General features: G+C 41.2%; 1 protein-coding gene across 2 annotated transcripts in view; it reads right to left on the bottom strand.

The window, feature by feature from the left end:
* The window catches only part of zbtb16a (zinc finger and BTB domain containing 16a), a 151,598-nt gene extending 145,921 nt beyond the window's left edge, over positions 1 to 5,677 (bottom strand). The window contains exons 1-2 of one of the 2 annotated variants that reach the window (XM_059351330.1): positions 5,502 to 5,677; positions 1,019 to 2,357 (exon numbers count right to left, since the gene is read on the bottom strand). In XM_059351330.1, the coding sequence (XP_059207313.1) occupies positions 1,019 to 2,268 (1,250 nt within the window). In that variant the 5' untranslated portion in view covers positions 2,269 to 2,357; positions 5,502 to 5,677. Of the gene's footprint in view, positions 1 to 1,018; positions 2,358 to 4,754; positions 5,079 to 5,501 lie in introns of those variants that run through there. The other variant, XM_059351331.1, reaches the window with a different exon arrangement.
* Between the last annotated feature and the right edge of the window lie 6,381 nt (positions 5,678 to 12,058).

The raw sequence follows: 12,058 nt of genomic DNA on the forward strand, positions 1-12,058 counted from the left end.
AGACAAGTATGAGGGGACGAGTGATGGGATTCAAATCCTCAAGTGAACTTTAACCACTGTGCATTCCTATTGATTTAAGCAAACATTATGGGGTGAGAAGGTGACTTTCAAATAAGGTAAAGCGTCCAGTCACAAAAACACTTTTGACTGTGCAAAATCCACAAAGAAGTGATGCAAGCACATTCCACTTGTCCTCTGACTGAGAAGATATATTTTTTTACAGCTGAAGAGATAAATACAATTACATAACATAAACTATGACACAGAAAGTCCAGCAGTGAATATTTCCAGGCCTTAATTTATTTATATACATTGTTTGAAATAGCACTGCAATGATTTACTGCCACTCCCCTGTCCTAGAACTACCTCTTCGTCTCAGAGCCCAGTTCAGCACTCATTTCCTGGGCTGACCGTCTACTCTAATTATCAAGCTAATAAGGGCCCCCCTTGTGCAGTTATGGGAAAGGGGAGGTGAGTTGGGTCCAGGATGAGGGGGTACTACTTTGGTAAGTGTGTGTGATAGCTGCCGCCCACATCTCTTAAGGCGTGACTAATGGTCTTAGACAATGTTACGACAGCAGTCACCTGGACAGGTCTGGCTGTTATTGAAGGAGTGGATCTCTGGGCCTGAGCCACAAAGAACTATGGTCACTTTGTCATATATGGTATGTGTGTATATTCTGCTGCTTATAATCAGTGACATACAAAATGAGTGGTAGCTTTAACGGGCAGAAGAAAAAGTAATTTTATCCTTTCCCCACAAACCAAACCTTAAAAAAATTCACTGTATATTTCTTAAAACAGGTCAAAAAGAGGTGACTTACACCTGGGAAAGCCCTATAATTAAGTCTCTGTTAGCAATAGCAGTATTGTAAGACTTAAGAGTTAAATTATCTGCATCGGACATGATACATACTGCTAAAAAAACAAACATCTGTGCTGAAAGGCTGAAACGGACCATAAATTTCAAAGGCCAAAAAAAATAGCAAACAGCTCTTCAAAAGAAAACTTGGCTTACCTGTGCTGCTCCACAGCTTCGTTATCTGGTAGTTCTGCACCGCAAACATTGCAACGTTCATGCTGGTTCCTGCCGTCTGGTTTCATGCCCACTGCCAGCTCTCCGAGCTTGCTGAAGAATTCTCTCTGGATGAAGCTCTGAGGCAGCAGTCCCCCGTAGGCACTTAAGTCCATAGACATTGCCAGGGCTGGGGACATGGGGAGAGCAGAGGCCATGGATGCCGCCATAGACGCCGGCATGGACATGATAGCATCTGATTTATGATTGACAGGTAGGGAGTACAGCGAGGCCAGGTGTTTCTCTGTCATCCCGGCCATTGCTTCCAGACCCATCTGGCTGACATCTACTTGAGGGTCGCCCATGCCTTCATCGCGGGCATAATGAAGCTCACGGGCACTGGTGATTACGCTGCTCCTGGTTGGTGTTCCTGGACCGTCTCGGTTCCTGTCCTCCCCACTTCGCTCTCCATTGCTGGAGGCACTGGACTCCATGTTTGGAGGGCTGTCGTGGCCGTTGCCACCCATGTCAACTTGCATCATTTCAGTCTTGATCTCAGTCATCAGGTGGTGGGAGTTGCCGTGCATGAGTTGTTCACCCCCAAAGCCCTGCTGGAGCAGAGACTGGCCGATGCTCATCAGGCTGTCCACAGCAGCTTTGGTGGGACTCAGGGTGGAGACGCCGAAGGAGGTGGAGACCGAGGGACTCTGGTCCACCATGCCGGCCATGATGCCAATCTGCTGGCTCCCTGACAGATAGGGACTCTCCATGGAATGCTTTTTGGAGTTCTTGGCTCCGTTGTGGCCTTTGCGGTCATCGTCATCCTCTGTGCTCCCGTCATTAACACTGACCTCTACGTCATTCTCATCTGAGGACTGGATGGTTTCCAGGATCTTGAGACATTGCTCTTCCAGGTATTCAATCTCCAGGATCTCTGCTGCATACAGAAGGTCATCCAAGTCCTCCACCTTGGCCTGGAGCGTGGCAGTGTAAGCATACTCCAAAATCTGCTGAAAAGTCTTTGGTGAAAGAAAGTCCAGGGTGTAATGCTGGCTGCTGCGGTGGAAGAGGATCTCAAACATTTTGCTTGTGCAGGCTAGCACAGTCCGATGAGCATGGAACTCCTGGCTGTCCACCATGATGACCACGTCACACAGAGTCCCGGCCAGACGCATCTGGTTGGCCTTCTGCAGTAGGGCAGTGGGGTGGTTGGGGTTCTGGAGCTGGATCATACCCATTTTAGTTAAATCCATTGTGTCGATGCAATCCACGAGGCCGACTCATGAGGCTCGCCTTCCCCGCTCAGCAGTGTTTTTAGCTATCTTCGTAAACAAGATGAAACCTGGATGGAGAAACAGAATGGAAAAAAAAAATCAGTTATAGGAAATACAGACGCAACAGAATTAATTAATTAATTAATTAATTGAATTAATGTAATGGATTTTTAAAAATGCATAAAAATCAAGAGCCCCAAATAATCATCTTTTTAAAAAAGTCAGCAAAGCAAATTTTATTTTTTAGAATATAATGAATTTGTCAATAAACGTATTTAAAGTATACCACTATTTTGTAAATAGCAAGTGTGAAGTCAGTGGAGTTTCAAATTGCAAACATCCTGCAGGGATGGTAAACACTCTGTGCAGTCGCATTGTTCTCGAAATCAGCGGCGAGTATTGACTGTAGATTTCTGAAGAGAGACAATTTGTTAGCCGTCTAACAGGCTCACCCTGCATACCAATCAGTCCAACATATGTTATGTTAAAAAGATGTCTTCATTTGGTTATCTGATGGGGATGTACACACAGTTAAACAAGTGTGAATTGTGGGCTTTTTTCATCGCTGCCTGGCTCACAAAGACTGTCAGCAGCCTTTCTGAAATTAAATAGCATCTTACTCAGTATTCCCATCACAGACAGGAGCAGAGAGCAGTGGCCAGAAATGGATGGAAAGGAAAGCAGAACGAGGCAAAAGAACACAACGCTGCAGCACCAAACACCCTCCACTCTGCTCTCACTCACTAATGTTGAATATCCAAATGAATGAGTGTCTCTGTGACTGCAGGACTTGTTATCCAGGTTAACAAGACAACATGTTGCTCCACCTCATATGTACAGCATTCTCCGTCCAACACTAAATTAATGGAGAGGGTTGAATTAAATAGCCTCATTGCTATAATACTTTAAATAAATAACTGTCTGTGTGGCTCCTGTTAACATGATCATTCAAACATCATAATGACCTCCACTAAAACAATGCTCTCTTCATTGTTACAATTAAATAAACAGTCTTGCCACTACATACTTTAAATGAATGAATGACTGCCAGCTAAGTGCCTCCACTGACCCACATCCTGGACAGGCTCATTGATGTCCAATTTTTATCTACTCAATTCATTCAATAAATCACAAATAACATCGAGCCACATTTTCAGATTTCTGTTCATCAATATCTGTTTAGAAAAATTCGTTTTCTTTTAATTGAAAAATGCTTCAATTTTGTTTTCAATGAGCTTAATTTTCTTTTAAAAAAATAAAGAATAAAAAGAGAAGTTTGTGAGCACTTTTTATCCTTCCTCCCCGCCTGAGAACAATAGACTCAGACAGAAAAAAATGTGGAAATATCATCAGCCTTCCAGCAAGGACAACTTTTCTTTCTAAAAATATATATCAGAAATTTCCACATATGCAAGCTCACTTAAAAATCTACAATCACAGAAGCTTAAATCAGAACTTGCAGGGCGTAAAAAAAAAGATGCTGGCAGCTATTGTTTGTGGAAAGGATCATGGGGAATAAATAGTCTTTGGCTTTTTGGGGACACTGGACAGTTTGTTTTTTGTGCATATTGATAAAATCGATGTAAGGAGGTGGATAATGGTGAAACCACAGGTTCTCATGTGGCTGAGCTCAGCCTCTCAGTCAACAGAGGTCATGCCTAAAACCCGACATTATCTTTATTACAGGTATGCCAATAGCTGCGATTTACGGCCCCGTAAATGATCAATGCTTGTTGCGCTCTGTGGGCTTTTCAACCACGCTGTGGCTTCACCGGGACACAATGTAAAGTTGCTGTTTGGAGGACTTTATCGCGTCTGTTAGCTCTCTATTAATAAGGACAGCGCTTCGTGCGTCTAGACAGCGTTAATGTTGGCCAGCCGCACCAGACAAATTATACAGCGCGTTATGCATTATGCAAAACATCACGCACTACATTAAGTACATTAAGCCAGGAGAGGTTTTCTCGCTCGAGGACAATGCAGACCGCTGACAATAACCACATTGGGGCCGACTTCACAGAAAGCAGCATAATCAATCTGATCACGAGTTGTCTGCCATCGCGCGCCTTGGCGACCCAGCCACAACAAGAATAAACAGCGTTCAATATTCCACACCACGAGCCACACTGACACACACAAATGTGGAGAAAGCAAAATGGTACAGCGTCCCTAAGGGGGACAATCAGAGACACTGAGCGTGCTAAAAAAGTATACACGAGAGAGACAGCTGCCAGAATCTCTCGCCGATTCAAGGCAGCTTCTCCCCTGATCAACGCACAGGTGGACTTTGTGTGGGGAAGAATAAAACACTCACACGCCGGCTCTTTAACATGGATGGGAATGAGGAATTATCTAAGGAAAGATGCCAAAAGGATAAAGAGAAAAAGAGTGAAAGGGGGAAGAGAGAGATCAGACAGTCTCGATAACAAATCAATTTGCAATCGCATCTGTTACCAGTTCCCCACCTCACAGTATGCTGCGCGTGCTCCTGCAAATCGATTATTGGCAGCAATCAAACATCTAGTTGCCTGTCAATCAATTGCAGTGCGACTGTACAGTGACTAGGGTTTGAGGTTTGTTTAGGGTATAAAGACCAGTGTCCCCAGTCCTCATCGTGATGTCATCACGGCTAAATGAGCCACACTGGTGCGTCTGGAGACACAAGGACGGGCAAAGAGTGTCGCTGTCTCAAAATCGCACAATTTCCCATCAATACGAGCAAAACCGCGATTTCTCCCGTAAAGTCACATGGAGCGGGCGTCATATGTTGTCTGGCTCCCGGTGAAACAGCTAGACCTCACGTCCTCTAGCTGCGATCTCCAGCATACTAAACCAGACCGAGAGGAGGGGGTGTGGGGGGTGGTGGAGGTGGTGGGGGGTTACGTCAACCTTAACATCTCTACAATAGACTACCGTGCGTTAATGCAAACTTCAACACCTTGCAGCGCAATCAGGAAAACACTTGTTTTCATCCAGCACTCCGGTGCGCGGATCCAACTTGCGTGCCAAAGTCGCGTTTAGCCTACTGTTAACTTCAGCATGAGGTTGAACGGGGACAAGCAAAACGATTCCCAGCGCTATAAATGCATAAAAAATATCCACATGGTGAATGAAAGTACACAGAGAAAACAGTGGTAGACGCATGCAGAGTAGCGGGTCTGGCACTTGTCGCCGGGAAACTGCAGCTGCGTTTAGCCCGGATTGGTACTCACCTAAGTTGCACGTTTTGATTCCGTATAGTGTAGGGGGAGTGGGGCTACAGCATAGTAAGGCAGTTCGCAGTACCCGCTCTCTCAACACGCACTAACTCCTTTCTTCTCTCGCCTTAGCAAATCAACACGGCGCTGACGTCAACGCAGCCAGTCAGCCAGACGAGCAGCAGGCAGGCGGGCAGCCGGCTCTGCGCTCCAGCCATACAAACACTAAGAAAGTGAGACACCTAGGGGGCTGTCTCATGTCAAACGGCTGTGTTACAGTATGGCAGTGAAAGGTGAGCGACACTGCCCTCCCTCCAGCTGTTTGGATGCACATACAGCCTACAGTTGTTCTAAAACTCCAGCCAGGGGCAGACTTAATGCTTTGACGGTCCTGCAGGAAAAAATAAATTGTGGTACTCCTGAAGCCCCCCCATTTTTAAATCTATTCTTCGAAACTATGCTGATGTTTAAGTTGCAGCAAACCCAGCAAATGTGAATGCAAAAGGTAAACGCAATGATATAGCCTCCATAGGTTCATTTGAAGTTGTCGTCATGAAGTTGCTGTACGGTATTCATCATATTTTAATTAAAAAAAAAAAAAAAATCAGAATCATAAATACATCCTGGGGGGAAATTGCTTTTGTTACAGTTGCTGCTGTATAAGAAATAGAAATAAGTAAGTCTGTGAATAAAATAAAGTTGTTGTTTTCTAAAAAGCACGCTATACAACAATATAAAATAAAATGCAAAAAATCTTAAAGTAAATAAAGACAGTAGGCTATTACTTTCACAAACCTAAAAATAGTTTAGAAAGATGATTACACATGAAGTTATTGCATCTCAACAGGTTAAAATCTGTCATCTTAAAATGTTAAGTGTGCATATTAATTTTCAAAGTCTTACATATATTAAAACTGGGGTTGTTGTACAGGAGGACCCGTGTGGAATTACCACATTTATTTTCTTTTGTTGTATTTCTATGCTTTGTTAGTGCCCCGATGTATTTATTTCTCATTACAAACTACTACAACTAGAATCATTATTATTAAATATTTAAATGGTTTAGCAGATCAGTAAGTTATTATTTTCCTTTACTTGAATGCAAAATGTTCAATGTTACCAAAGTTTAGCAGGCTGCAGTTTCATCATTCCTTTGGGGATCTTTCATGAAAGAATTCATTTTGGTAAAGTAGCTTGCAATATATTACAAATAAAAACATATGGCAAAAATCTGGAGTTTATAGTGTCCTGAAATTGGATTTTCATATGATGGGCAAATGTATCAAGCACTAGAATAAAAACAATCAAATGTCATCATCTCAAGCGGTCTTGTTTTAAGACACTGACATTAATTTGAAGAAAACAAATGAAACAAAAGAAACTGCACTGGGAACAAGTGGCACTTCTGTTCCTGTCTTATAAAAAATATGTCCTTAATGATCAATATAGTAAACGACACTCAGCTGGATGGCATTGCAATGAACTAACAACCCTTAATTGATTCTCAGCTTTAATTTTCCCCCTTGCTTTTTTCTGTTGACCAATAACCAGGACACAATGGATGGCACACCTCGTTATTATTGGGCCTGATATAACTCCTGAGGTCTTTTATAGTGAAAGCATACTTTAGAGCTCCTCTGAAAATAAACTTGATTGATACTTTTGCCTTAATGATGATCACTGGCTGGAGGCTATTCTTTACCGATGGTTTAATTTCACAATATTTTAATTCTATTGTTATGTTCCCTTTAAGTGCTCCTTGTAAGCGCTTACTTTGTCTCTGTTCCTAGAGTCACAAATACAAATTGTCCCACATTTAAGAGCTTTTTTTTTGTCCGTTGGATTGACCAGCAGCATCTTCAGATTTTTTATATTACTCTTTTGAGATTAGATAAGATGAAATATATAAATGACTGGGACAGCGAAAAAATAGATAAAATATAATGTATTTACCACTAACTGGAAAAAAAAACAGAAGGTAAATATACTCAACTGAGGGCTGCTGTGTTCCCTGTATGAGGAGCTTTACCAGGTGGTGCAAGAAGAACCATTTGCAACACTACTGCAGCAAGACCGAGAAGCGGGTGGGCGTCATCATCCACGATGATGAGTTTAGTCACCTTCGTGCCTGAGGCTCACATCAACACTTCACTGACTGAGGCTGATAAAATGGAAGCAATGGACAAGTCAGGTCAGACTAGACTGTCTGAGGGAGGCTGGGGTCGTTCAGTGTCTGCAACAGATCACTCAGCACGTTCAATCAATCAGCAGTGGTTGACAGCACGCTGGTTTGTGGCAGTTTTTTTTGCGAAGGAAGTGTTAACATTAATGTTAACAAATAAAAGGTGTCTCATAGCCAATGCATACAGTCAACACTGTTCTTTGTGTATTCAAGAGCAGCCTACTTTAACCTAAAAAGGTCTTTTGACTGACGTCCAAATGCTTTGGCATGATATACAGCTCTACTTAAAATTCTTCACAGCTACAACAAAGCATCTTCCATTCATGCTCGTAGACACAACCATTAACTTTTGCATTGCAGTAGTCTTTTAAGACTATAATTTAATATCTGTATTGGTTTGTAGTGAGTTTTCCCTGTGACTGTCACCATCATGCATCAACTGCTGACCCCAGTATACTTGAAAGGTTCAGAAAGTAGCTTTGAAAATAAATTGATGCTACTTACCTAGCTAGCTAGGGCTGGCTAGTTAGCTTGTCTGTCTAGAGACAGTCCAGCACAGTGCCAGCCACCAGCCTGCTGTTTGGCTAATTTGTATTGTGACATCTGTAACCAGTAGCATGAAAGCATGGTATAATAAGTAAGCTAGGAAGCTAATTAGCAAGCTGCTAAATTTGTCAAATTAAACACCTGACAGGGAAACTTTGCTGATTTTCAACCGGCTCTGTGCTACTGCAGTAAGCTACACATAGATGAAGAGTGCCTGGTCTCCCTCCATACTCCCCACATCTGCCTGACACTGAGCCAGTGGAGAATTTGCGAAGTTTGGCTTTAATGTTTCATGCACACACTCTTGTCACATTATAGGACAGCACTTTGCTATCGCGAGATGAGTGACATCTTTTTTGTGTGCATGAAAGCATGGTGGAACTAGCAAGCCATTCTCCGACAAAAAAACAACACAAACAAGCAAAGAAATAAAATTTTTCCAGCCACTCATCTCCTTCTCATGAGCAGTGAGGACGGTGAGTTAGAGGCTCCTCCTGGCTCCGATTGGATGTTTTTGTTTAGACAGGGTGGATTATTGCAAATGCCATGAGGAGCACTATAATGAGCCTGAGGAACCAGATTCACCGATTATCCATTTCTTGCACTATTGTTAGGATATTGTGACAGCCTCAGCAAATAAGAGAACAAGTTATTTTCTAAACAGTTACCTTCTGAACCTTTTAAAAGAAGTGATTGTCAGATTGCGAAACACTACAACTGCTCTGAAAGAGTTTCTGCAGTGGTTGGCCAGGGGGTTGGAAACTTCACTCTTTTTGCCTTTAGATGTGGTTGGACCAGAGAGACATATGACCTTGTTTGTTTGAAGCATACTTCTGAGGCTTGTTGAAATGTCTAGATAGAAAAATCACATTTCACGTATTTTGTTTTTCCTGATTACAGACAGGCATGTAAGTATATTAAAGTAGGCAGTTTTACCTGGTTTTGCACATAATTTGTTAGACTTGATCCTTTGTAGAGAATGTGAGTTAATGCTTTTTGCATGATGCATGGTCATACACTGTAGAAATATATGAATGTGAACTACTTCTTTTATCCATTTTCTAAGGTTCATTTTGGTGTTTGATGGTTTTAGTTGAATGGTTGTCACCATCTTGCCAATTTGTGCCAATAAAATGTTGTAAAATTTGAGTAATGTCCTGTATGCCCTATCTGCTGCTGTTGCCTTGACCTACTTCCCCCACTGAAATCATTAAAGAGTAATTTATACTTCTATAATCAATGCCAGAATAAACTATTATTATGGTAACTTTGATAAAACTAGGGGTGTTGGTGCCACACCGAAAAATAGTAAAAACTCAATTTAATTAACCCATTCTAGTAAAGAAATATGTTAATGTTGGTTTAGCTTTAGTGTCACTTTCACTTTAGTGTCACTTTCACAGGTAACATGCATTTTCAACACAAATGCATGTTTCCTTACAAAGATTACTACAATTCAGAAGTGTGCCTTCTTGTTTAGTTAACAGCAACAGGTTTTGGTTCTTGCACCATGTTGTAAGTAGTCACACAGTTTATAGCTGTTTCAAAATGGAAAGCATAGGTTTGAAGGGGGCTTTCAGGAAAATCTCATTTCCTTTAAAATACAGTGGTGCTCTGGGAATTTTTAGATTCATCCGGGCACGGATCACAGAGTGCTTCATTACCTTTGAGCTGCGTGCTGTGCAGGCTTACCCAGGGATAAAGAAAAAGGCACTCCCTTAATCTGGCAATAATCCACCGTTTTACTGAGGGAAAGGAAGATGAGGGCTAAATTATAAAAACCAGATCATCACTGCACTTTAAAATAATACTAAGAGTTAGAAAAAGACAGGCTGCCTGGAGGAAGTTTTGGTTTGCAGCTGAGGTTAGAAATGTGACCGTTAACTATGAATGAGTCAACAGGGGCTCATGTGATTCAGAGGTTGGTTATGTCCAGTGGGCTACACGTGCTTCCATTGTGTTCCTACAGCTTTATATTTTTTATATTATTATTATTTAAACTATAAAGAAACACTAGTATGAACTCTATAATTAAAAATGTTCCATTTAAAAGTAAAGGACCTTGAATATGCACAGTTATTAGTCATGGTAAATGAAGAAGTGTTTAATTTTTCACTGCAGTTATTTGCACTGGTGAAATTTTAGCCCCAACAAGCATACTCCCACCAACTTTTTATGTTAATTAGTTGTTTTGTCACCCAAACGATACTCTGAATATATGATAGATCCAATTCTACCTTAATACTGAAAATTATCAGAGGAATGATCAAACTAAATGTTTAGAGCCATGCAAATGTGCAATGGCTTATAATTTAACTACAACAAAATTTAAGGTCTTTTAAGCATAAGGCGGAAAATATTCTCTATTTTTCTTATTGTCATCAAACCACATGCAAAAAATTAAATCTACTAACAAATATTATGGAGCCAGAACCTGATGTAGCTTATCCCTCCATGGACCACAGAGCTCTATTATCCTTCAAAAACACATCAGTGAGCCACAACTTTGCACTGAATGACAAACTTATTCATTACCATGAACACAGGCACTATACTTAATGTCTGTACATCCTGCTGTCATGAATACTCACGAGCTTAGAGATTCTCTTCTCTTTCAACCGAAGGACTCCATACGAGTTAGTCAGGGTAGTCAATTCTCTACAAGTAACACTGCACCTACTGCACCAAATCAGGAGAAAAGGTTTAATTTGAAGAGCATTTTAGATCACACACACACACACACACACACACCTACACATAGGCTCAGGGCCCAAAGCCACAGACAGGTTTGAAGTTGCAAAGCGACAGACTAAGACATTGTTGGATTTGATGTTTTAATGGCACTTGTTGACAATAAGAAAAAGTTACACTAATGCCAGACTAATCCTTAAAGTTTGATAAGGTTCACTGATTATTTGGTAATCCTGGAATCATCTAATTCTAATGAAGATGTTCTTTAACTATTTATTTCATCCATTATTAAAATTATCACCATAATTTTTTCCTGTACTATTCTTTTATAGCTGTATACTCTTCTTCACAGTAATACAGAAAACGTATTGCTACCACACTTAAAAACCCAATCACATTAACGTGATAGTTTCACGTAATTATGTGATACTGAGCCTTGTTTTTTGTGTGTGGCAGCAATACGTTTCTGTGCAGTAAAGCACGGTGTAACATTCGAAATATATTTGCTACATATAACAGACTGCAAGATGTTTGAAAAATAAAAGGAATTTTCAAGTTCATTTTTGTATAAATTACAAACTTAGTTGGCAAACATTTCTATTCTAATGAAGGGAAGAATTTCAGGTTACATGTATGTGGCTTTGCTGACCAGACTCCCCATTGTCTGTGTCCTGTGTAGGCATGGCGCTTGGAGGAGGTGTGTGTATGTGTGTGTGTGTGTGTGTGTGTGTGTGTGTGTGAGTGTGTGTGGGGGGTGTATAGGCCCCACACAGTGGACCTTTGTGAAACTCTGCCCATGCAGCCAGTCTGAATGGACTCTTTTTACACTTGTGTAAACCTGGGGGCGTCTCCGGCACTGAGGCCACGCCTCTGTGACCCCTGACCCTCACCTCTGACCTTTGCTGGATTTGGTGGGGTAATACTTTTTGCTCGCCATGTGCTCATGGGTAAAGCCAAAAATCATGGTTAGGATCTTAGTTTAACCCCAAGCCACTCCAATACATGACTGCAAATAAGTTGCACATGGCTCAAGGAGTAGAAGATAACGTTTAAGAGCAGGATCTTTTTTGTGTGCAAAATACATTAAATTAAATATCTAAAAGACAGAAACAGGGATGACTGACTGTCTGATATAAATTACAACAAAAAACAA

The sequence above is a fragment of the Centropristis striata genome, chromosome 15 (genome assembly GCF_030273125.1).
Source record: "Centropristis striata isolate RG_2023a ecotype Rhode Island chromosome 15, C.striata_1.0, whole genome shotgun sequence".
Lineage (NCBI taxonomy): Eukaryota > Metazoa > Chordata > Actinopteri > Perciformes > Serranidae > Centropristis > Centropristis striata.